Source organism: Lates calcarifer, linkage group LG18 (genome assembly GCF_001640805.2).
Source record: "Lates calcarifer isolate ASB-BC8 linkage group LG18, TLL_Latcal_v3, whole genome shotgun sequence".
Lineage (NCBI taxonomy): Eukaryota > Metazoa > Chordata > Actinopteri > Centropomidae > Lates > Lates calcarifer.
The window spans coordinates 769561-791560 of NC_066850.1; the positions used below are offsets into that span (position 1 = coordinate 769561).

The 22000-nt window shown below is 44.3% G+C and overlaps 4 protein-coding genes across 5 annotated transcripts; 1 reads left to right on the top strand and 3 right to left on the bottom strand.

The window, feature by feature from the left end:
- Positions 1 to 282: 282 nt before the first annotated feature.
- Positions 283 to 6486, bottom strand: socs2 (suppressor of cytokine signaling 2). Its single transcript, XM_018687423.2, has 3 exons — positions 6338 to 6486; positions 4172 to 4399; positions 283 to 3117 (listed from the first exon to the last, which is right to left on the bottom strand). The coding sequence occupies exons 2-3, from the start codon at positions 4296 to 4298 to the stop codon at positions 2639 to 2641; spliced, it is 606 nt and encodes a 201-aa protein (XP_018542939.1). The 5' UTR covers positions 4299 to 4399; positions 6338 to 6486; the 3' UTR covers positions 283 to 2638.
- Positions 6487 to 6697: 211 nt separating this feature from the next.
- On the top strand, positions 6698 to 14804 carry ints13 (integrator complex subunit 13). 2 transcript variants are annotated; one of them, XM_018687413.2, is made up of 18 exons: positions 6698 to 6847; positions 9087 to 9225; positions 9333 to 9583; positions 9688 to 9762; positions 9862 to 10064; positions 10290 to 10370; positions 10486 to 10576; positions 10670 to 10798; positions 12077 to 12161; positions 12346 to 12438; positions 12680 to 12769; positions 12890 to 13068; positions 13152 to 13316; positions 13466 to 13620; positions 13703 to 13933; positions 14023 to 14153; positions 14248 to 14383; positions 14551 to 14804. In XM_018687413.2, exons 2-18 carry the CDS (start codon positions 9192 to 9194, stop codon positions 14585 to 14587), a joined length of 2166 nt encoding a protein of 721 aa, XP_018542929.1. In that variant the 5' UTR covers positions 6698 to 6847; positions 9087 to 9191; the 3' UTR covers positions 14588 to 14804. The 2 variants fall into 2 exon arrangements, with proteins under 2 accessions (XP_018542929.1, XP_018542927.1); XM_018687411.2 differs by lacking the exon at positions 6698 to 6847 and adding an exon at positions 8247 to 8783.
- An 83-nt stretch (positions 14805 to 14887) lies between these two features.
- Positions 14888 to 16440, bottom strand: LOC108890536 (uncharacterized). The gene is made up of 2 exons (XM_018687410.2): positions 16334 to 16440; positions 14888 to 16002 (listed from the first exon to the last, which is right to left on the bottom strand). Exon 2 carries the CDS (start codon positions 15953 to 15955, stop codon positions 14888 to 14890), a length of 1068 nt encoding a protein of 355 aa, XP_018542926.2. The 5' UTR covers positions 15956 to 16002; positions 16334 to 16440.
- On the bottom strand, positions 16145 to 21821 carry LOC127138954 (uncharacterized). The gene is made up of 5 exons (XM_051077871.1): positions 21104 to 21821; positions 20704 to 20900; positions 18150 to 19330; positions 16425 to 17563; positions 16145 to 16174 (listed from the first exon to the last, which is right to left on the bottom strand). The coding sequence occupies exons 1-5, from the start codon at positions 21320 to 21322 to the stop codon at positions 16145 to 16147; spliced, it is 2766 nt and encodes a 921-aa protein (XP_050933828.1). The 5' UTR covers positions 21323 to 21821.
- Between the last annotated feature and the right edge of the window lie 179 nt (positions 21822 to 22000).

The following is a 22000-nucleotide window of genomic DNA, read 5'->3' on the forward strand; positions in this document are numbered from 1 at the left end:
AATGTTAGTATTGACAGTAATAATCAGAATGATGTTATAGTGTCATTTATACTCACACGTGTGGATTCCTGTTGATCTGGCTTAATTCTTAATGTTCATGCCTTTAACTTTCAGTGGTTTTTCATTTTTCCTGACAGAACTGAGCATTAACAAGGATAAATTATGACCTTAATAAATACATGAGGGAAAATGAGAGGAAAGTATTGAGAATGATTTCTTTAATAAGGAGAAATAATTGAAACAATAAAGAACACAAAATACAAAAATGAGCCATGACACATATTGAAGCACCATATAAAAATTTTATTCATCTGATGTTTGGAGCTGATCATCGTTACAGTTTACTGCCGGCTGGAACAACACATGCTTTCAGAGCCTGTGCAGCTTCTTTACAATAAAATGTACCAGAAAACACAGTGTGACACAATCAATAAATATTTAAAAAATCAAAGAGGCTGAGAGCTGCAGGCTTCAGTCCCACCGCTGTGATATGTACAGAGATCTGCAGAGTTATTGTCCTACTCATTGTGTTTATGTTCAGTAATAAAGATTGATTCATTCAGCATGCAGAGCAGAACAGGAGGCTGGTGTTTGCCAACTTTATCACCGAGAAATCGTAGCTGAAGGAGAAAATAAGCGACCCTTCCCTTCATTAGCCCTCCATCCATACAAAAATAAAAACCAAAGAAGAAGAACAGTATCATTATTATTATAATTATTATTATTATTATCACAGATATTAACAGAAACATTGTGTAGAGTCGACACAGAGTCAGATGCAGCAGCATCAAAACTGTGGACAAACGTGTGCAATAACAAAGTCCCATTTACCTGAGTGACCACATCATCCTGGGTTTAAACTGTCCCCGCCCACCTGGAAACTGACCCTGACGCCAACATGGAGGGAGACCAGGTTCTACCTCAGCTGAGAGGGAGGTTAATCTGAGCTGAGGAAACGTTTGACCAAATGAAAACTGAGATGCCTGATGTCACTCTTGTTCCTACAGTAGCTCTACGAGGAATCCTAAAAACGTCTGATTTTTGAATGGAATTTGGTTTTCGTCCTTATGTCAGAAAACACAGGAAGTTAAAAAAGTTCATGACCAGATGAGTGATCATGTGTGTTACTGTCTGGGCTGTTAAAAAGAAAATGAACAGGTCATCCATGAGAATATTTAGTGTTCGTAGCAGTGTAGTAACAGATGTGACTCCTGCTTCCTCCACTTAAAAACAGATGATGCTAAATTCATTTTAATGGACTATAATTCTGCCTAATGAATCAAACGTGAGCTGAAGACCCAGTTTTCAAACACACTGGTTGTTTATGTGCTGTCAGATGGAAGAAATCAATAATCAACAGTGAATCCTAAAAACATGAAGTTTTTAAATGGAGTTTGGTTAAACTGTCTCCATAGAAAGCAGAAGCTCTGAGGACATGTTCACTGTGGAATTATGGGTAGTAGAGCTGGATCAATTAATCGATCAGCAGCTCTAATCTAATCAATTTATCTTTTCAGTCTCCAGCATCTCAGATTTTTTGGAGGGTTTTGGAAATAAACCAGACGTTTGAAAACTCTGTCTCTTTAAAAACAGAGGATCAATGGATAAACTGATTGATTGGTTGTAGTTTCAGCAGCGCAGTATTAAACAGCTCCTGTGTTTTTCTGCGCTCTGATTGGCTCAGAGTCACAGGTACTACATCCAGCAGGTACAAAGTCGAACACAGAGGTCAGAGGTCAGACAGCTGAGACACTGACATTTGTTCAGGTGAAATCGATCGAGGACATGTGTTTGTTTTCTACGCTGCCGTTCATGGTCGCAGGTCGCCCATCGACCAATCAGACGGCTCCGTTTCCTGTGTTTACAGGTGGGAATAACACGGGAGGAGGAGGTGTACTGTTCAAATTTGGACAAAACTTTATTGTTCAGGTTTTTTATAAACAAATATTGTTTCTGTATCAGCTGGATTGATCAGCTGCTTCTCCAGTTTTCTTTTTCTTCTAGTTGTAAAGATTGTTTAATGGTTGTTATAAATAAAGTTTCTTTGGCTCAGGTGACACTTCCTGCTGTCGTGTTTGTACCTGAAACTGATCAGTAACAGTATTGATAATCAATCGTCTGATCTCAGCTCTCCTCTGTTTGATTCACTCGGCAGAGAAACTTCTGGATCATTAACTGATGTTATTTTCACTGATTTAAAAATCATTAATCAATACTGAAAACACTGATCAGTTTCCACAGATCCAGGTTCGATAAAAACTGTACTTACATGTGGGTCTGGTTTGGACTTTTGTTTTGAAAAGAGGAAGTGTCTCAGGGTTGAAGTGTGACGGGGGCGTGTTCTGTTGTCGTGGTCAGTTTCAGGACCAACATGGCGGCAACTGTCAGGACCTTATCAGGGACTTTTATTTTGAAGGAATCGGCTTCCTGTGATCAGAGACCAGGGTCTGATCATCTTCGCCGTCCGTCCGTCCGTCTGTCCTCAGCCCGCGGCGATGACGACTCACCGCTGATTATTGCTCCTCCCCTGTGACCCGCAGGTGAGGGGGCGTGGTCAGTGGTCAGGTGGGCGTGGCACACAGCTGATGCATCGCACTGGTATCACTCCACGGTGAGCTGTAGCTCCGCCCCTTCCTGCCTACACGTTGTAGGCGTAGTCCGTCAAGTAGTCCTTCAGTCTGTTGGGCAGCGGCAGGTCCTGGACCCGCCGCGTCCTCCTGTTGATGGCGATGCGGCACAGGTGCTGCAGCGAGGGCGTGGCCGTGTACACCGGTTTGGTGAGCAGCAGCTGCACCGTGCCGTTAGGCGGCGCCACCGACGGCTGAGGGCTCGACGCCGCCGCCTTGTCGCTGGTCCGGGACAGCTGGACGTAGTGCTCCACCAGGTGGACCACGCTGTCGAACTGCTTCAGCTTGGGTTTGACCAGAACCACCGAGTCCAGCTTGAACTTGCCGTGTTTGTACTCGATGCGCAGGTTGGTGGGACCGGCCGACGTCATGGCGGAGATGGTGAACAGGTAATCCCTCTGAGAGCTGTCCCGCACCAGGAAGGTCCCCTCCGAGGCGTCCTGGAGGATCTCTTTGGCTTCGTTAGCGGTCAGACTGCCCCAGTACCAACCTGAGACACAGAGACAGGAAGTGTCAGAGACCGGACGACTGTCACTGAGACACAAACAATAAAGTTTATTTAAAGATCGACTGAGTCCAAGTTCCGGTTTTATTCAGACAGAAGATTCATCATGGAAATAATCAGATGAACTGATGATGGAAATAATTAGAGCTCTGAAAAAACAAGAGCCAGAAATTAATGATTAAACAGAAGAATAAAAAATGACAGTTCAACTGTGTAAAATACAGAAAGCTGAAGAATATTCTTCATGTTTTTAAACGTTTCCTGATCATCATTAGCTCCGTGTGCTGAAAACACCAGAGAGAATCAATAAACTCCAGTGAATATATCATAATGAAAATACCTGAAGAATACATACACAAAATATACACGTCAAGACTCAGCACACAAAATCCCATTCTTAACAATTAATAATTAATTATGGCCATCCCTAATTCAAACGATTAATCAATCAACAGAAAAATCACTGATTAAAGGTTTCAGTCGTTTTAAAGAGAAATGTTGAATCAAAGTCAAATATTGTGTTTTCAGCTTCACGTCCTGTTTATCAGAGTGAAGTGAAAACACATGAAGACGTTTACAGGGTTAATCAATAACCTGCTGAACACTGATTTACATTTAACAGTTATGTTGATTACTGATCAATCATTTCACTCCTCTCTCTTGTTAAAATATTTCTATGAAATATATAAATGTGTTGTTCAGAGAATCTGCTGCCTCACACTCAAAGTTTAAACCATCTGAGACGTAAACTGTGATTGTAAAAAAAGTGATTTATCTGGACCAAACACTTAATCAATACAATAATCAGTTGATTAAACATTGATTAAAATAATAGTAGCTGATGAGCTGAGTCTTCAAACATCTGAGCGATGGACTCAGAGCCAGCAGTGAATCTGCAGCGATCAGCCTCAGCCCAGCTGTTCTCCAGCTGTTCTCACATCTGGACCAAACACTCCAAACTTTATTTACACTCCAGGAAACGACGAGCATTAACGAGCCTGACTGTTTCAGTAAGAAGCGAGTAACGGCCGAGTCCCACCTGTGTTCTTCAGGTCCTTCATGGCCAAGGCGATGCGGCTCTCGTCAGATTCCACAGCTCTGGAGTTGTTGTCGGCTCGTTGGTCGCCCTCAATGGTTTCTGTGGACTCGGAGGACTGGCAGGTCATTGGACAGGTCCAACCTTCAGCCTAAGGTTTAGGCCCAGAGCTCAGACATGGACGACGGGGAAGGGAGGGAGACGCTGCTCGCCCTGCAGCTCTGCACCGTCCTGGAAATAAATATAAACCCATCAGAACTGGTTCCAGATTAACTGTAAACTTAATTATCATCATCATTATTATTATTAGAGTATTTATAGGTTACTGTGCGTCAGAGGAATGTTACTGGAAACTCGTCCTTTTCCTCTAAAAACTGACTCCACTCAAAAATGTGTCGACTTAAGAGAACAAACAGACGACGATGTTTGAGATTCTTCTGTTCAATCAGCAAAAAACTGGTTCACTCCACAGCACGACTGGGAACTTTACAGAGAACTGAATCAGATTTTCTGCTTTTCTACATTTAGTCAAGAAAATAATCTGCAGTAAATTCTGAGTAAAGTTAAAACAAACTGCTTCATCAGTTGGAGGAGATGTGAAAAAAAAATCAAACATGATTTGTCAGCAGAGTTTTGATTTATTTCTAAACACAGGAAAAACAGCCTGTGTGTGGAGAACAGTCAGGTCTGAGGGGGTAAATAAAATTTGATTTATAACAGTAATTTGGTTCAAACCAGACACTCACTGTTATAAGTTACGACTGTGGAAATAACTCATATTCTACACAAACTAACAGTATTGTTATTGTATTGTGCTGTGTTAGTTTAATATCCTCGGTATCTGTTGTTATCTCATATCCTTTATTACACAACACCCCCCAGTCTGACAGAACAACAGTATTTATTGCACAAGCAGTTCCTGTTTTAAAACATGCAGAACTGAAGACTGTAGAAAACATGATTTAAAAAAAATATGACAACAGATGTAAAATTGCCAGAATTTTGAATGGAATTTGGTGTAAAATGTTAAATTCTCTGACTAAAAATGGAGAGATGAATCCATCTTAAACCTGTGTGCTGAACTATAAAAAAGAGGGAGAGTGATTTTATTCATACACACAGAGACCACGGAGGGGACGTAAAATTGACAGAAACAGAGTTTGGTGAGAGGAGACGGTTCAAACTGAACACCAGGTGAGATCAGTCATCACCACCTCACCTGTCTAAGACAGAGTCATCTCAGTACACAGTGTCCACCTTCTTTTTGTTTGCAGAAGACTACACTGTAAAAAAAAAAAAATGGGGGGACATTTTTATTTTTGAGAGGAATTTGTCTTGATGTTATAGAGAAATATAATTTTTAAATAAAACCTGCTTGGTGAGTTTATGTTTGTATGCTGAGTTGAAGAATGGGGCTGTTTAAAAGAGGAAAAAATATTCATATTTTTAGGTTCGACGCCAGAGGAATTCAAATAGCTCAAATTTTGAATAGAATTTGGCGAGCGAGTGTTTAAAGAACCGAATAAATTTAAGATGAGGTGACATTACAGGTACTTTACACTGAATCTTAGAGTTTCTCCTCGACGCCGCTCCTCTCCGTTACAGGTGTAATAAACCAGCTAATGTAACTGAAATGTTAATTGTAATCAGACGCATATCTATCATAATTATCCCAGATAGTTGTTGAATGAATTGTTTTTGTTTGAGGAATCTAAAGCAGGCTACACTGTAAAAAAAATAAATAAATAAAAGCAGGGGAAAGTATCTCTTAGCGTGTTTGTATATCAAATTGTCATTTTGAATAGAATCTGGCGTAAAGTGATGAATTATCCGGCCACAAATGGGGACATTTATCTGTCCTAAAGCAAATAATAAGGTTATTCCTGAATGCGGAATTTAAGAGTGGGCTAGGACGAGTATGAAAAATGATTGTTATTTTAAAGCAGGTTTTCACAACAGAGGCCGCGGAGAAGAATTAAAATTAATAGAATTTTGAGTGGAGTTTGGTGGAAGGTGACAGTTCTACGGTAAAACAGACGGTTTGAGCAGCAGGGGAGGGGACAGGTGTTTTACCATGACTGCAGTGTTTCTCCTCACTACCTCACCTGTGCGTTACATGTGTGTTAAACCACGGTGACATGTTGACGGGTAAAACACGACCACACGTACCTGAGTGTGGGTGTCGGAGCTAGCTGCTAACCAAGACCGAAGCCCCCCGGCTCAGAGGCGGCGGCGCCAGTTTATCTCCCGACGACAGCCCGACATGTCCGCGGGAACAGTCACGGTCCGAGTCCGGGGAACGGGTCCTCTGTTCGGGGAAGGAGGGTCGAGTTCCCTGTCCCCAGCTCCTGTGGTTCTCTAATGGCGGGTCGGCAGCGGAGACAGACTGAAGTCCCAACCGTCAATCAGTCCGAGCTGCACGCGCTGCTGCCCGCGCGCCTCAAACAAAAACAACACGCGCGATTTATTCTCCAGCTCTCCGCGCGGAGCCCGGAAGAAGGAGGAATAAAAAGGCACCGCACGAGTCCTGAATACGGTGTCCGTCCGTCCGTGTCCGTGTCCGGGGACAGCCGTGTCCACCGAGCTGCCTAATAACCGATATCACCATAAACACAAAAGAGGCATTTCCAGGAACTTTCCAGGAATACGGTCACGTGGGGCAGAGAGCCGCAATTTAAGGTGGACTGACACACACACACACACACACACACACACACACACACACACACACACTTTTCACAGTATTATTAGGACCCTATCGGAATCGCTTTGTTTATTATTATTATTTATTTGCCAGATGATTTGAATTGTTGTGGGATTAAGTTTATCGGTGAAAATTTAGATTGTGTGGATAAATGGCCTGATAGCGGATCCTACACATTTTCAAACACTTCTTGCCATTGGGTTAGTTTGTCCTTAGTGGATGAAATATGGTACTCATGTGTAGCATGCCCAGATGTACAAAGAAGTCTCCTGGAGCTCCGCCCGAAGTTCAACAGGAAGTCGGCTATTTTGACAGGAAGTTGACTAATGTACTTTCAGGGGTCGTACTTAAACGAACTCGTCCTAGATTGACTTCAAAGCTGGCCAATCTCATATTAAGACACACATGTTAAATCGCAGAGCTGTCCTCAGAGGGTGTGTCTGAGGTGGTGGTGGTGAATTTCCATGCCCAGCCATGAAACAGGAAGTTGCTCTATCACAGATACACTGTCCAATCTGCCCCAAACTTTACATGTGTGATCAGGGTCCTAAAACCACTTCATAAAGAGTATTTTTTAATTTAACCAGTAAAACTACCTTTACTCTGTTACAGTTACTTTTAGTTACATGTTTACCTCCTCTGTAATGTCCATTTAACTCAGTGACATGCAGAGACAGGCCTGGACCCACAACAACAAACACAATCAAGTGCAGTTTATTTGGAGCTGACAGAGACAGACCGGGGTCAGACCAGGTAACCAGCTCCGCGAGGTAAACAAGGCCGATAGTGGGGGGGGGGGGGGGTGGGGGGGGGTTTGCCCAAGGGCCCCTCAGGAGTCTGGTCCGGCCCTGATGTGGTGACTGTAACAAGCACGGAGCAGAACTAAACCAGCCGCCGTTCGTTTCTCTGTGGTCGAACTATCCGACGCTAAAATTCCACTGTATTCTGTCCTTTACGGTAAATGCATTGACAATGCATTAACAGTACTTTATAGTTTAATTTGAAGGCCTGGGTCATGTGGTCACACATTTTACATCATGTGAACCAGTCGATCACATGACATGTAAGCTACTGAAAAAGGAAACAATGAATGAAAAATACTATTAATTACTAATAAACAGTGAATAATGTGTCCTCTTTTTCAGTAGCTTCCACCTCATGTGACCCAGTGGTTCACAGTCATTATAAAATGTGTAGTCACATGGCCCAACCAGGGCACAGTCGTTTGTCGTCTGTTAGTTCTTTGTGGATATATTAAAAAAATATTTATTGGTAAATAAACTGTTAAACTGAAGCAGCATTAAAGAGTATCAGACCGTGAAGTCACGCCCAGCAGTAAAGCAGGAGGACTTGACAGCCTAACCTCAGTATAACGAACCTATCGCTGAGGGTAGGAACCGTCTGACAGCGCGGCAACCAAGGGAGGGAAAACGGTGACGGAACACCTCAGGACATATTTCCGCCAATAACAAACCCGCATCGACTTACAAGTGTATTGTTCGTGTTAGTTATTCCAAGAGTGTAAACATCGTTAGGTAATTAGCATTTGGACGCGGGTTAAATAACACACAGCCCAGTATTTACTCAGACGCCATGATGGGTACATTTTCTTGTCGCCGGTAATGAACGTGAATCAGCAAACAAATGATTCCGCCTAGCGTTAGCTAACATGCTAAAGCGGTGGACTGACATGCTAACATGCTAACTTGGGCTTAACTGTCATTAACGCCGATGCTACTGTAGCATACGGAGTTATTGGTGAATAACATGTCCAGAGACTGAATTAGGTCTCTCGTTTTGTAGCCAGATATTAAGTTTATTAATTAAAATTTGGTTTTAAAAGAGCAGACACGGATTTTTGCCGGTTCAGATCATTTCCTGACCGCGAGGCGTTCACGGTTTTTTCCTCAGGTGAGTTAACATTTACCAACCCACAGGCAATATAGAGAAATGTCTGTGTATATATATCAATGCAGACAAACTAAGGCGACCAGTTAACTGTACAGTTTACTATGTAATTCACACAGATCATGTTTTATCTCTGGTTATGCTAGCTGTGTATGTGTGTTTAAATTCCATCTTCTGGGTTACTGTGTGTATTCTGTCTCTGTATCTCTAACCTGTGTATTTCTGTGTACAATGTTGGTGGGAATACTACTTGTATTAATGGTCAGGCATGAAAAAATAATCTCTCATTTATTCATTCACACCCAGATCGACTCATGCAATCCTAAACCCTGACAAACTATATTTACTAAGGAGAACACAGTGAAATTTGGATTAGATATTCTGTGTTTACACTCTGTTACATCCCTGATTATGGCGGAGGGGAACAGCAGATTTTCAGTTTACAGTAAGCATATCTATTTTACCAGTAATTAAAGTTTTAACAAAATTACCACTGTGAGTCAGAGTCACCTGAAGCGTAACGTTGGTGTATTTTTTCTGTTATCCTTTCAGATCAGCTCATTCTGCAGATTTGCAAAATGAAGATGTTCTCAGTGTCCCACAAGACAGTGTTTGTGGTGGACCACTGTCCCTACATGGCCGAGTCAAGTCGTCAGCAGGTAGAGTGTGACGTGCTGACAAAGAGTCGAGCTCAAGGGGTTATTCCTTTGGCCCCTGTGTCCAAGTCCCTGTGGACCTGTGCTGTGGAGTGCTCCATGGAGTACTGCCGGATTCTCTATGACATTTATCCAAAGGACAAACTGGTTAGATTCTTTATTTAGCCTTTGTTTACTTCTATTTTAAACTTGGGCTTAAATGTCATTAACACCAAATATCATGAACTTTCTGCCACCTCTTTATGTCACAGGTTAATTACATCGTGAGTGATTCAGAGTTTCACATACTGAATAGCTGGAGGCAGGAAGATCAGAGCACTCATGAGGTAATCCTGTAAAAACTTGATAAACCAGCTTCAGTTTGTCTCATTTCTTTCACGATTAAGACGCAGTATGATTATGTGGTTGCTCTCCGTCTCTGGCAGCTCATGTCGGCTCTGGCAGCCGTTGGGCCGCCGAACCCGCGTGAGGATCCAGAGTGTTGCAGCATCCTGCACGGGCTGGTCGCTGCTGTGGAGTCGTTATGTAAGATCACAGAGCTGCAGCATGAGAGACGCACCTCTCTGATGGACATGGCTGAGAGAGTTGCCAACAGAGGTCGTATTATCTGCCTAACCAACGCTAAAAGGTAAAAAGAAATCGGCCAGATGTTGCTAGATTCTGCAGTCCAGTACTAATGTGTCATTTTAAGACAGTTGTATTGTCACGGTTTTGTACCTGTGTTCAAATATGACCTCATCTTAAAGACATTATTCATCCCATTACTTGATATTTATGAAAGAGCCCTTACAATGCAATTTATTACTGAGGACTACACCTATACAGAGAGTGCTCTGTCTTTCTTATCATACAGTGACACTCATGTGCGCATGTTGGAGGACTGCATCCAGGAGACCATTTTAGAGCAGAACAAGCTGGCAGCAGGTTCAGACAGGTGGGTATCAGACAGCGTCTCACTGGCTCAGATGTGGGATTTTACTGTGAATGTAAAGAGAAGTTGGCTGAAAGATTCATATGTTAAATGATTTCTTATTCATTGTGTTTCTCAGGCTGATGGCCATTCAGCAGTGTGAGCTTGTTTTAGTTCACATCTACCCACAGGGTGAAGACACACTGGTGTCTGACCGACCTAAGAAAGAGGTGGGTGACATGACACACTTTGCTTTTTCTTTAAAAAACACCACTCCACATCTGAAAGCACTGCTGTTATTTCTCCCTCTCTTGCCGTCTCAGATCTCTCCTCTGCTCACCAGCGAGGTTCACAGTGTTCGCGCTGGGAGGCACCTCGCCACCAAACTCAACATTTTGGTCCAGCAGCACTTTGACTTGGCCTCCACCACCATAACAAACATCCCCATGAAGGTAAGGGACCTCCTGCCTGTTAGTCTTTGCCTTGCACATGCCTCGTCAAAATTCAAACTCACATAAACTTTTAAGTATTTCTTTCTATTGTTAGTATTAAAATGTTGCCATGTCCAGAATGTAGTGCACCACTTTCACTTTTTACTTGATGATTGCTTTGTTTTTGTTATTTTCCCTTTTCTCTCACAGCCTTCACATTTTTCTTTGTGCTTGCTTAAACTTTATGTGTAAGCCCTTCCTCACCTCTAATGACCCATGAAACTTTACAGTCTTATCTTTTTGTTTATCTCATCTGCATGTTGATATGACTGTGAACCTGCTGCTGGTTTCATGCTGTATTTTCTGTTTTGCTAGCCCACATTAAATGTTTGCGAACAGGTTAGTACTCTTATCACACACACATGCAAGTGAGGAAGGGGCAGAGTTTACACCATGCAGTGTGCAGTACACTATATTCTGAGCTTTACTGTTGCAAACAGGCTTACAGTGTCATTAGTTCATTTTGATGTGACATGTGGTCTACAGACTTGCTGGTGAGGCTCCAGTGAAGGACAGGCAACTCTGGTCTCATGTGGACAAACAGGGAATGCAGAGTTTGGGGTTTAAAGCCTGTATATCCAAAATCAACTCTTTGTCTAATTGAAATGATGAAAACTACATTTACTCACTATTTGTTTGTCAAATTATTCTGGGAAAGTCAACCATCTCCTAATAATGTTTTTTTAAAAAGTGCAGAATACACCTTTAAGTTGAGACATCTGTGACCAGCGTTGCCTCTTCTGAGTTATTAAATACTGTCAGTGTCTGTCAGGTGTTTTCACCTTTAAAAGTTGTCTGAACTTTCCCCAGGTCTTTGTTTCTCTCATCAGTTCCCACTCACTCCCCCTTTAGTGTCTCTGTGTGGTCCATTGTGCTGTCTTAATAACTGGTTTTCTAAACCTGACCATCCTCTAAATGTTTAAAACATGATTCAAATTCAAAGCTCGTGATTAAAGTTTAACGTAACGGCCAAAATGCTGGATGTGAAGCTGTTTTTTTTTTAAAGTGTAGGATCAATAGCAGCTCTGTACTGTGTGAATTTACATTTACATTCAATGCTAATGTCAGAAAACACTGAGTCACCCATCAAGCGAGCATTTTCCTTTTACTTTACCCATTATCATTTACCCGTTGGAACATGAAATCAGCAGTGTTAATGTGTGTATGTTTGTGTGTGTGTGTGTGAGTTCGCACATTCACGCTGACCTGTGTTTTGTTATTGTCTCTGCGGATCGGCAGGAAGAGCAGCACGCCAACACATCGGCCAATTACGACGTCGAGCTCCTGCATCACAGAGACGCTCACCTGGAGTTCTTTAAAAGTGGTGGGTGCTTCTGTTGAAAAGTAAAAAATGAATAAAGGAAGTATACTGACATTTTTATTTATTGATAAGTCATATAAATGTAAAAAAACATCTGAGGTAAATGCTGTACTGATTCTTTACGACAGTAAGTCATTAATTTATCATCAGGTTTTAACAAGTCACTCATCATCTTTCCATTGTGCAGGAGACTTGCACATGGCGGGCACTAGCACTCGAGAAAATGGACTCAAAGAGACGGTTACGCTGAAATGGTGCACTCCACGAACCAACAGCATAGGTGGGTGCAGTCGGCAGATGATCTTATTTATCGCTTTATTTTTGGTAGTGCTCTTTAAACTTTTACATTAGCCAAATTATTTTTGAAGTTGTTAAAATGTCTCCAGTTATACTCCTACAATAGTCTTGTTAGATGCTTTTGAAGTTGACATGAGGAGTGTTTCTGTACAGGAGAGGAAGTGATCAGTAGCAAGATTGATCAAACTGAACTGATTTACTCACGTGTGTTTTTCCCACCTCAGAACTGCATTACTGCACCGGAGCCTATCGCATCTCCCCGACGGACGTCAACAGTCGTCCATCGTCATGTTTGACAAATTTTCTCCTTAACGGTAAAATGAATGAACCCTTTAATCTGTGTTTGTTTATTCTCATTTATCTAGACGATTGAACTCCGACTCCTAATTGTTTGTCTTGTCTGGTGATTGCTTCTGCTTATCGATTGACCACAGGTCGATCAGTGCTGCTGGAGCAGCCCAGGAAGTCGGGGTCAAAGGTCATAAGCCACATGCTCAGCAGCCACGGCGGCGAGATCTTCCTGCATGTGCTCAACAGCAACCGCTCCACCCTGGAGGACCCGCCCTCCATCAGCGAGGGCTGCGGGGGTCGAGTGACAGACTACAGAATCACGGTGAGTCCAGCTCGACTTAACCGAGCTAAAATATCCACCAAACTTTTCTCATAGTAACTGATGTTTTTCTTTGGCCTCCTCAGGACTTTGGTGAATTCATGAGGGAGAACAGGCTGACTCCAGTGTCAGAGTCTTCCCACGATCCCTCGGGCAAGCTGCCAGCTGAGAGGGCGAAGGCGCAGCTGGAGCGTCACACGAGATACTGGCCAATGATTATCTCCCAGACCACCATCTTTAACATGCAGGCAGTAAGCAGCATGCAGAATGCAGACAGCCCCTCCGGTTTGACAAGAGCGTTTTCCCCTGCACTCCTAAATATTTGGCTCGTTGTCTCCTGATGACGACTTCCAAACATGAAAGATAAAACTCAGGGGTGTGTCTTTGTGTCTTCCACTAGGTGGTTCCTCTAGCAAACCTGATAGTGAAGGAGACTCTGACAGAGGAGGACGTTCTGACCTGTCAGAAGACGGTTTACAACCTGGTGGACATGGAGAGGAAGAACGACCCACTTCCTATCTCCACCGTTGGATCCAGAGGCAAAGGCCCCAAGAGGTATTTATTAAAAACACTTCCTCTTTCCCCGACTAAACAACCAGCAGGGTCGCTGATGTTCCTGCATTGTTGTCACCTCCAGAGATGAACAGTATCGTATAATGTGGAACGAGCTGGAAACGTTGGTGAAAACTCACGCCGGAGCCACCGACAGACACCAGCGGGTCCTGGACTGCATCGTCGCCTGCCGCAGCAAACCTCCCGAGGAGGAGGAGAGAAAGAAGAGAGGGAGGAAGAGGGAGGAGAGGGAGGACAGGACGGAGAAAAACGGCAGCAAGGACACGGAGGAGAAAAGCTGGCAGGAATCAGAGAGGTGAGTGGGACTTGGACGTCTGTAGTTTATCCATACATGTCAACGAGTCCCTCAGCTGATGACGCTGTCCTGTTGTTTCTAACCTTCAGGCTAAAGGGTTTGCTGGATAAAGAAGAACAGGAGGCAGAGGTGATCAAGGATTCCCCGGACTCTCCAGAGCCACTCAACAAGAAACCTCGTCTGTCCACAGAGGAGGTCCAGCCTCCAGAGAGAGCCAAAGGTACCTCAGTGCTCATCAGACCCTCTCTCTTTAGGACAGTTAACACCCTTTAACACCCGTTTTTACCTGTGTCCTTGTCTCCCTGTCGCTGCAGGTCCCGTCTCGCTCCTCAGCATGTGGACCAATCGCATCACTGTGGCCAATTCCAGGAAGCACCAAGAGTTTGTCGGGAGAGCGAGCTCCGTCAACAACAAGTTTGAGCTGTACCAGCACCTCAAAGATGAGAACGGGTGTGTTACTGTGAGACATCACATCAAATAGCTGCATTGTACCTGTACACAGACACTACTCATATACACACAATGAATACAGTAAAAAAATTTAGCCGTCTTCAAAGAGGATTACGTCTGAAACTTGATGATATATGAATGAGACTTGACATTTTCTTCGTTTACAGGATGGATGTTCACGAAAACGGCAAGGCCTCCAGATGATGTCTCCATGGAAACATCATGCTTCTCCCCCTTTCCCAGGATGAGATTGTGGACCAGTGTTTTTCAGACTTGGGTGCCACCTTATATCCCTCCAAACAAGGACATCCAAATGAAATGACAGAGAACTCTAACAAGGAATTTCTAATTTTTTTACCCATGATTTTGTAGATATGTTGTTCACATATTGTGTAACAGAATAAAAGCTGTCAATAGAGAACTCTGCTGTTGGCTGTACTGAATGTGGAGGAGTTAATGGAGTGCTTCATTCTGAGTTTCTGTTTCTGCCATTTTTCCCTGTTATTATAAACTTGAGAAATCATAATGTGGAGGACGTGTTTTTCGTCCTCGATCACAGTCTAACGGAAGTGGCCTCTCGTCATCTCGTGTGAGGTTAATCCACAGTCTCAGCGGGGGTGGGGGCAGCTCGGGTTGGAGCAGTGGAGGCCGCCTCGGTCTGATGGCGCTCAGATCTCTGCTCTGGACCGAGAGGAGGCGGTTCACAGGCCAAATGGCCGCCGCTCTTGACCTTCCTCGACCTCTGCAGAAATAGAGAGCCGCGGCGACGAGGAGGACGATCAGGATGAGAAGGCAGACAACGAGGAGAGCTGTGAACATGGCCGCCATCCACTCATATGAGTCAGTCTGTTGTGAGGTGGAGACGCAGGTCTTAGAGGTGGGACCGAGGGAGGTATTGGTGCCTGAACCTGGATTCGCGGTAGTGTTTGAAGAAAAACAGTCCTGTCTGTAGCTCACAGGTCCAACTTTGGTGACAGGAAACTCTGGAAGCATTGCTGCTCTGAATTCAGGGCTGACTGATCCATCTGCAGACCTCATCGCCAACCACATGCTCTGTATTTCATCAACGTGGCAATGTGTTCTCTTGACTTGGCCCATCTCACACAGGCTGCAGTTGTACCAGGACACCACGGTGGACCCGGGCATCATGGAAACAACAGAAAGGTGGCGGCTGCTCGAGCTGTTGAAGAAGCGAGAGAGTTTTCTCAGCAGGAGTTCCACCCTGTGGCGCTGACGGAGGATGGAGTGGAGGCTGCGCTGAGCCGTCAGGGAGAAAACGTGGCAGGGTTCAACGGGGCTTCGCTGCAGATCCACAGTCAGCAGCAGGGAGGCGTTCAGGCCCTGTCTGTCCCGGGCGACCAGGAGGAGGCGCTGAGGAGCAAACTGCAGGTCCACCTCCAGAGGAACGCCGCGGAGCTCCAGGCCGTCCAGGGTCAGCCAGGTACCCAGGCTGAGGGGAGGCCCGTCAATCAAACTGATCTCCAGGGAAAGAGCGTCTGCTTCACCGTCCTCTGGATCCAGGAAGGTCTCAGGCGGGACTGAGTAGTGGAAGGAGAAACCAACAGTGGCCATCAACACTGGAACTGACTGCAACACTTTGGGTGGAAGATTCAAGGAGTCTGAAATATAAGAGAACATTGATTTGTTGGTTCAGAAATAAAATAAAAAGAGTGTGACTAACGTGTTTTAATGTGTGGATTCCCATTCGTCGACTGACAAAAGAAAATGATCTGCAACTATTCTGATAACGGATTCAATGTTTTAGTCATTTGCTAAAGCGATGACAGTAAACTGAACATGCACAGGTAACAGATAAAACACTGATATCTCATAGATCAAAACATAAAACAATGATAATAATCATTGGTTGCAGCCTTAATCTTGGACAGATGGACACACAGTGTGATGCACATTAATGCCTCCATCAATGTCAATAAAACTGGTGCTTACTTGAGACAGAAGCTGAAGAACTCGTTGGTCTGACTGAGCTCTGTCTTCTGACTGAGGAAAGGCCGACAGCCGGTGATGACGTGTGTTTTACTGTGGTCGTCCAGTGCCTCTCATCACCTGAGTAACTCGTCAGAAAGGTGAGAACATCCTCCAGTGTGTTCTCGACGTAGGTGCTTTTAATCGGTGGGGTGCACCCGCTGACAAACACGTGATCCTTTGCCATAGATTGGCCACACAGTGGGAACAAAGGCTCCAGACTCTGAATCAGATGAACAGGAGATGTAGTGTGTGGCTGCTGAGCAGTAGAGGGAGCAGTTGGATCAAAATGGCTGTCAGACACTGGATCAGTGGTCTTAGATACTGAAAGTAGAAGTGGATAAGTCACAGTTTGGCCTAGTTTAACTGTTGTGTTTCCAGGGACTGAGAATAAATAGGAAGAATTATCAGTTTCACGGACGAGGGTTTGTTGCACTGATGGAATGAACGGTGAACTCTCATGAGCTGATTTGACAGATGTTTGGTCCTTGAACATAGTTAATGGAACTGAAATGATTTGGGGAGTTTTAATTGAAGAAGGGATTTCCACAGGTAACACTGACGTCAGTGAAACACCTGAAATCAACGTCTGTGTTTGTTCATTTCGATCAGAACAAAAGTCCATCGCTGCTTTGCTTCCAAGAGTCTGGTGCAAAGAGGAGGCGCAGATATCAGGAAGCAAAGAGAGTGAGATGAAAGACGATGATGCTTTCAGGAACTCGTCACTAAACTCTGGATTTGTGATATTCAGCGTCTCACGCTGTCCACTGTAAAGGCCAAACTCAGAGGGTAAGGCTGGCGTCATCACCGAGGGCTCCAACACGAACGACGAGAGCGAAGACTCCAATTCAGTTTGTCCAGACAGCGTCAGCTGACCCGTCAGCGCGGTCGATGACTCGCCCTGAGTTGTTGCATTAAGCTGAGACATCACATCCTGATTCACTCCAGATGGAGCCGGGGACAGATGCTGGATTGTCCCAGTTTGCGGAGATATTGATAATTGCTCGGCCGTTAAATATGAGGTTGGTGAGACATCTGGAAACAGCTGAGTGGTCAGTATTCTGTTTGATGATGGAGGTGACTGTATCGGCTTCAATCTGGAGTTCAGTAGCAGGATGTCATTATAATTCTCTGTTAGAGGTGGATGAGAAACAGATGGTTCCTCTGGAGGCTCTTGGCTAAAGATGACGTGACCTGTAAAAAAAAAAAAAACAGGAATTCCTAAATGAATTCACTGCAGTTTGTAAATCAGTTTTAATACTGAATTTTATAGAGATTCAGCTGCAGTGACAGTGATACACAGAGTTAATGACTAACTGCTGGAGCATTTAGGAGCCACAGAGCAAAGACATTCCCCTCAGGAGTTGTGGAAATGGAGATAACAATCAGGAGGCCAGAAGCAAGAGTCCAAATAAATGCTAATGTTGCTTGGTAATTGAAGGATGTGTAAATAAGCAGCTCTTTGATGTGACAGTACTGTTTCCCCCCAGAGGCATAAAAAAAATCCAGTTACTGCAGGTTTAAATAGTGTGTTTATATTAATTAGACTCTTTATTCTGTGTCTCTTCAATACAACTCTCACAGTCATTTGTTTTCCATGTCATCCCTGCTTCTCCTATTTCCATCCCTACATTAGGCCATATGTTCCTCCATTCAGGCATCCATTGAGCTCCATTCAGCTGTGGGCTCGAGGTCAAGTCATTCCAACATAAGACCTGAATGACTCAGCAGCCAGAACAATCCCACACAGTCATATAGAAGTCACCAGCAGCAGACCTACCCTGTGAGCTCACTGTGGGCTGCCTCTCTGAGTCAGTGTGGTTGGCTCTGTAATGCTCAGTCCAGAGGGAGGTCTCCTTCAGATGAGGTCGGAGGGTCAGACGAGTGGCGTGCGATTCCCCGTCGCCGGCCTCATGTGTCAGCGTGGAAGCGACACTGTAAGAGGCTGGGGTCAGTGGCTGTGAGGGGTAAACACTGTGCGGTGTGGGCGATGGTAGCAATGTTGGGAAAACTGAAGGTTCCCCCAAAAAATGTCTGACTGTTGATTCATGTTCAGGCAAGAACAGAGAAGAAAATAATTCTGTGGTCCAGAAAGCTTCAGAAACATGTGATACCTGCTCCCTGCAGCCGTTTCCCTCAACAACAGGTTTTATTTTTGTGGCAGAAAGCCCAGTTTGCTTTAGAAGTTCCTGAGAATTGCAAAATGAATACCAGTTTAGATGACTGCAGATGGAGTCCACGCAGACCGACTGGTCCTCGCTGTTCGGGTGAAAACCTGTCTGCTCGAACAAGAGAAGGGAGGTTGAGGCTGAGTGTACTTCCTGTGTGTGATTTGTTTCTTTATCTATGTCTGAGCGCTGCGTTAGCGTCTTAAAAACATGCTCCCTGGGTGACTGTTGGTCTGTTGAATCCTCTGCATGTACTGGCTCCAGTTTCGCGTCCTTGAGGTTCCTCTGCCATGAAATGGTTGACAAACTTGGTTCCAGTTTTAAAGGAAGAGAATACGCGAGCGAATGGTCAAGTTTCACATTAGGAGCAGGTGCAAATTTTGGCCTTTGCAAGTCTCTCTTAACTTTCTGTCGGAGCCCTCCAGGTGCACAAAGCATCCTCCATCCCGACACAGGAGCTTCCAGCAGCCTCGCCAACCCTCCTGCCTTCACGCTGTGTTCCAGCACCCTGGCTAAATCAGACTGTCGTTCCTCTGCTTGACAGCCAACAGGCCACAGAAGCTCAGCAACATCTGAAACGTCTGGTTTCTCAGAAAGCCCACCCTGCCTACAAACCCTGAGCTTCTGTTGTTGACTGGACAACAGGCAGACAGAGCCCATTGGTAGGTGGAGGTAGTCCGCCATGGTGCTGACCAGACGGAGACGCTGGCTGGCGTCAAGAGTCACAGGGTTCAGCTGAAGGACAAGGTTAGCCCAGATGGTCATCTCCCCCTCAGAGCAGGACAAAGACTCTCTGTTAGACAGACACAAAATAAGATTTTAATTCATTTCTATGGAGCCTGTGGATACTGTGTAAATACTGACTGACAGACCAAAGCCACAACTCTAAAACAAACTAAAAAACACTGACACAACTGCACAAAGATAAGGTGATATCAGGATGATGTCAGTGTGGTTGTTGGGATGTGAAGTCCTACACTGATGATGAATCTTGGGAACGCTGCAGATGTTGTGAGGAGAGAAGATGTCCTATTTGACGAAGGTTTTTGCTTGCAGCAAGTGAGAAACTGGTCCAATGTAAACACGTGAAACAGGGACAGAGTCTTGTGGAGAAGATGACTAACCCCCGTTCTAAAAAAAGAAAAAATTACTGCTCTTTTAGGTCTGTTTACGGTCTCTGCTGTTCGTGAGGGAATTCTCTAGCTTGTTAGCTACTAGACGTTCCACTTTGCTAAAAAGCTGAGGAGAGCCCAGACAGACCGTCTGAGCCTCAATGCTCGAACTGCAGGGGTCAAGAAGCAGCTGAGGAATCTGCAGAGTCTCAGAATCTCAGATCCTGTGGATCATTATCTCTGACACCATCAAGGCCCTGTATGCTGCTACATACGTGCTGTACTTTTACAAGAACCTCATCTACACAGGCATGGATTTGTACATACCTCCCACCTGGACAAATACTGTAACACTGACTGAACTGGCTGAACAGCTCAGCTGTTTAGACATTACATAAAAACGGAAGAAACTTAGCTGACAGATATTTGTAGACACATATGCACAAAGTTGACAAAGGCCAGAAGGCAATCTCTTTATTACACAGACTGAAATGTGCCATTCATTTGGATTTATTTGAGTTTAACTTGTGCTTATTTTAATGACGTCTGTGGCTGTAAACACTGGGTCATCATTAGGTTTGTGTGTGCCTGTTTTGGTATCACTTTACTTGTTCTGAACTCTGTTAAGTAATTTACTTTAGAGCTGTCAGATTAAAAAATAAATTAACTGATGAGCAACAGTGGTGACTACACAACTTAATTCAACAAAAGCCCACTGCAAATATTGAACAACTGTAATGTACACTGTTTGCAGTTCTAAATTACTGATTACATGTTTTTTTAAAGAGCTTCTTCAAAGTTCATCTCATAGTTCAGCTCGTTTTCAGAACAGTAATCCTAAAGTTCACAAACCAAACTCCACAATTCAAAGCAAGAAACTAAAACTAACTCCACACTGATCAGGAGGCCTGTTACATTTACTGTTACCTTACCTACTAACCTACACAGAAATACAAAGCACCAAAAGATGCAAACTTACAAAGTCAAAATGCACCTTTGGTTCAGGATTGACTCCTGATTCTCCTTCACCTGTGCTGATCTCTTGCCTTCTTACCTTGCTGGGTCCTTGTCAGTCAGCGTTTTGTTTAGGATGTTCAGGTAAAAGAAGGCAGCACACTTCTCTCCAGTGACAGACACTGTGAGGTGGTAAATCCCACAATCCTCAGTCAGAGCCAGGCCGGATAGAGAGCGACTTTGTTGCCCAAACACCATCCAGTGAGGCAAAGTGCCGTCTCCATCAACCAGGGATAACTAGAGGGGGAGGAAGTGAAGCTGTTAGATTTCACCTCACTGCCCCTGCAGAGTTTAAGCAGGGACGGAGAATACTTCATCAATGAACCACCAGGACACAGGAGCAGGACAACAGGGGGGAGTTTGTGGGTTATAGCTACATCACACTCTGCTGAGGTAAAATCACAAATACATCAGATCACAGAAATTCAGACCAGATTCACCTGATAGTGCTGCGTGTGTCCCAGTGTTGCAGGAAGCGGGAGTTTAAAGGAGAAAGGTGATCCTGCCTCAGATGTGAAGTTAGGAAACCCAGAACCTGCTGTCCTCACAGGACAATGCTGCATGAAGCTCTGGCTGTGCATCACATTCCTCAGCAGCAGCAGCAGCCTGAAGTAGAAGTCCAGGGTTTTCTGGTTAAATGGATAAGAGAGGTCATCCATCGCCCACTCAGCTGCCAATCACAAAAGTCATATGAACAACACACTGTGTTTCCTCCTCCTTCATCGGTGATGTCTGTGTCCTTTCTGCTGCTGCTCACCAAAGAATACACCCAGGAGTTTAAACATTATTACAGACTGCATGAAACAAGGCAGTGATGTTACACCTTCACATAAACATTGTACAATGAAGCATTGCCAACCAACAGTGTGTGTTTACAGGCGGGCAGAACCTGATCCCCACAGCAGGTTCTCTGCTGGAGGTCCAGTTACAAGTCAGTAGTGGTTACTAGGAAACCTGCGGCGCTACCAGAGACGACATCAGTGACGAGTTCACCTCAGTCTGCTGCTGCATCAGATCAGGAGACTGTGACTGATGTGTGCACTTCACTTTAAAGCTGCTTCACATCTTGATATTCATTAAATATTCATGACTATCAACAATCACAGTAAAACAAGAGTCAACAGACATGCTGCCAGCTTTAGCTTGTTAGCATACTAACTGATAATTAGGATGTAGTGTAGGTGAGACCAATGAGCCCAAAATAAAAAATAACCCCAAAGAACAAATAGAGAAATTGTTCAGGTGGAATGATCAAAACTTTAGCATTAGAGTGTGTTCATATAGGAACCAACCATCCACAGTAAGAAACTGACTGAGATTACATTTTTATGGCCTTG